We start from the raw sequence: 3361 nt of genomic DNA on the forward strand, positions 1-3361 counted from the left end.
TGTAGCACTTTTCGCTTGCTTCCGCATGGAATGTAGCAATTTTCAGGACGTTACTCTGTTTACAAGTTCAACTTTTCTTTTATCTATAGACTACATAGATAAATAGATCCAATGATATATCCCTCTATCTCGCAAACACAAAGACCAAAAAAAAATTGCACTTTCTATCTCATTTCCGTATCGAATCTAGCGCTTTTTAAGGACGCCACCCTTTCTTTACAAGTTCAGCTTTTCTTTCATCTATAAACTACATAATGAATAAATACAATAACAAACCCCTCAACCACAGCAAAGGCAAAGACTATGTAGCACTTACGTAGCACTTTTATGCTCGTTTCCACATTGAATCTAGCGCTTTTTAGGACGTCACTCTTTGTTTACACTTTCAGGTAGAAGTCGAGACCGAAGGAAGGGAGAAGGTGGATGAGGAAATGACTGATCATTTTATGTTTCTTTTCGCAAGTGAGAGGTTTATTTGGTATGGTTGCAAGGGATGAACTCGAGGAATGATTATATGGTATGATAGAAGAGATTTACTAAGTTGGATGTAATGAAGTGTAGTGGTTTTATACGTAGATGTGTTGATTTTCCGGAAAGACGTGTTTACAGGAATTGAGTAATTTTTTGTAATGAAATGTTAAACGTGGTCGTCACTGATCAGTAAAAAATAGTATCAACCTATTGCATTTGGCGTGTACTGTCCACTTTTTTATTTATTTATTTATACCGCGGAAACCAAGGCTAAGAACGATACGACCCCGATAGACGGGGAGCTATGGTATGTACAGGAAAAAAATCAAGCTAAGCCAACCAGAAATGGGTATTTGTTACCTGGAGCGACGCCCCTCCAGAGACGAAGTCCCCAAACCCGGGTATCATGCAAACCCAAACCCAACCCTAATCTTTCCAACCTTCCAACCTGCCTGTGCAGAAAACTTACAGAAAAAGGACATTAAGAATTACCTGTGTGAGGGTGTTGTGGATTTAGTCACTAAGTGGTGATATTCAGAGGATATTTTCATCATTTTGCTGTAAATATGAGGCCGGAGCAGCTGTACCTGTGTTGTGTATGACTTTCTTATGCTCCATAAGATGCCAGTGCCTATCTCTGTGCATTGCTCTTGGTAACATTAACCCAGAAATATAATAATAATGATAACTTTTGCAAAAATAATGCAAAGAAATACACTCATGCAATTTCTTGAGGGCTCCACCTCTTGTTGTACTCTGGGAAGGTGTGAGGGTCTATGAGTGTCAGTGCCAGTGGCAGTGGCATATTGTCTGCCACTGACCCAATGTACTCCACCACTTACATTCTGAAAAGAAACTGGTTTATTAATTAACAGTAAATCTTGCCAGAATATATGTTATGTATTACCACCAAATTTATCATTATACATGGTTTCTATCAATCAAAATTACTATCTCTGGACAGTGTATAGCAAATGCAGTCAATTGATACCAAATTTGTTAGTAATGATGACAGTTTTTTTTGTAGTTAGGACTACCTATTTCTAGAATTATCTTATTTCTATGCTGTGAAATAACTGTAACTAAAATAGCATCATATATATTTATTGTAATATACCAATCTTCTGACTCTTTTAACTTATTTTCATGATTTCTTGACAGGATTCTACGTAAAGTGCTGTACCATATGAGCAAGTCATGGAGAATGTGTGTTTAGTATGTAATAAAGACACAAGTGAATCCTTGATAAATATTTACACTGAACTACCATCGAAGAGTGGTAGAATATACATTCATGATCACATATCACAAGTGATTGATCAACAAGACTTCCAGGAAGCATGTAAGGTGTCTGAAGTTCTTTGCTCATCGTGCTTGAAGATCCTCTTAGGGATTGACAGTCTCCAGTTTGAACTCAGGACGTTGAAGGATGAATTTCACAAATGTTTCAGAGATGGGGTCGAAATACGGAGGCAAAGATCGGGGGTCTGGTATGGTGTCGAGGAAATGCAAAAGAGTCCTTCCACTAGGAGTGAAATCTCAACTATTTTACCATTGGGAGATAATTTTTGCAGTGGTGGAAATAGTAGTTCAGAGAAGAATGAATTTTTGACAGTCCGGGATAAAAAAGAATTATTTATAAACCAAGACAGTCTCTGTGATGAAAAGGTTTGTGAAAATGTACAAGAAACACATGTAAATGATAAGGAAAGTAAGCCTTTTGAAGAAGACCTAATAAGCAAACTGTCAAGTGATAATAGTAAGACAAGAAGTGATACAATACAAATTCAATTTCTTGGAGGTCAGAATGTCATAGATATCAAATCTCACCAAAGAGAAGGTGACTGCGAAGACGACCCGCATTTGCACGAGTCCACGGATGACCTGGTCAGTAGTCAGATAGAACGTCCTGTATCACCTGAAGAAGATGCAAGTAGGATAATTGATGTGGAGGATTCAATCAAGATAGAGAAGAACTTTGAAGAAAATGATTCACTTGCCAGTTCAGAAGTTTTTGAAGCAATTGATAGTGAAGATAAGAAGACCTCAGTAAGAGTTCGTAGAAGTGTCAGAAACAAAAGGAATTTGGATGGTGAATATCTCTTACACTTTATGATGCACTTAGTAACTTTGGATAGTTATTATAATGTATTATCTTGAGGAAAATGTTAATGGGAGATCCAATAATTTAAGTTGAAATATGATTTTTTTTTTAAATTAATGTGTATCTTGTTTCTTCTCACAGCTTGTTTGCAAGCACAGAGAAATCCAAAGAAAAAGTTGAAAGGAGAAAAAGATGTTAAAAAAGACAAAATCCTTAAACAAACTGATAAAGATGAAGAATGGACTGAGGAAAGCAAGCCAAAATTGGTAAGATGATTATTACTGAAAGAATTAAACATGATGTTTGTCAGCAATACTTATAAGTAATTTTGATTTGGAATTTACAAACTTGAGTCACTTGAATCATTAAATTGTGTCAGGTTTGCCACAATGTGTGTGTGTGTGTGTGTGTGCGTGCGTGTGTGCATGCGTGTGCGTGCGTGCGTACTTGCGTGCATACTTATAGTAAGGTTAATTCATATGCACACACTGATTTCTATATATTATTTTTTAGTAAAAACAAAATAGTAAAGTCTTTCATCTATTTTCAGGGAAATATTACCTCTTGTGAAATTTGCAAGGAGGTCTTTGATGATGCAAAGCAGTTACTAAAACACCGTGGTGATGTTCACCCCTCTATCTACTGCTATGTGTGCCAGCAATGCAATGATGTTAGATACCGAGAGAAAGCCAAGCTAACACAACATGTCCGGCTCATTCACAAAGTTCCCGTCCATAAGTGCCCTGGTTGTAATCATGAGGTGGGTTTTGCTCAGGCATTCACTCT

General features: G+C 36.9%; 1 protein-coding gene across 2 annotated transcripts in view; it reads left to right on the forward strand.

Moving 5' to 3' along the window:
• The first annotated feature begins 380 nt into the window (after positions 1–380).
• The window catches only part of LOC125046596 (zinc finger protein 614-like), a 5462-nt gene continuing 2481 nt past the window's right edge, over positions 381–3361 (forward strand). Inside the window, exons 1-4 of one of the 2 annotated variants that reach the window (XM_047644405.1) lie at positions 381–517; positions 1633–2563; positions 2717–2841; positions 3126–3335. In XM_047644405.1, coding sequence (XP_047500361.1) covers positions 1669–2563; positions 2717–2841; positions 3126–3335 — 1230 coding nt within the window. In that variant the 5' untranslated portion in view covers positions 381–517; positions 1633–1668. The remainder of the gene's footprint in view (positions 518–1632; positions 2564–2716; positions 2842–3125; positions 3336–3361) is intronic. The other variant, XM_047644406.1, reaches the window with a different exon arrangement.

Source organism: Penaeus chinensis, chromosome 39, assembly GCF_019202785.1.
Source record: "Penaeus chinensis breed Huanghai No. 1 chromosome 39, ASM1920278v2, whole genome shotgun sequence".
NCBI lineage: Eukaryota > Metazoa > Arthropoda > Malacostraca > Decapoda > Penaeidae > Penaeus > Penaeus chinensis.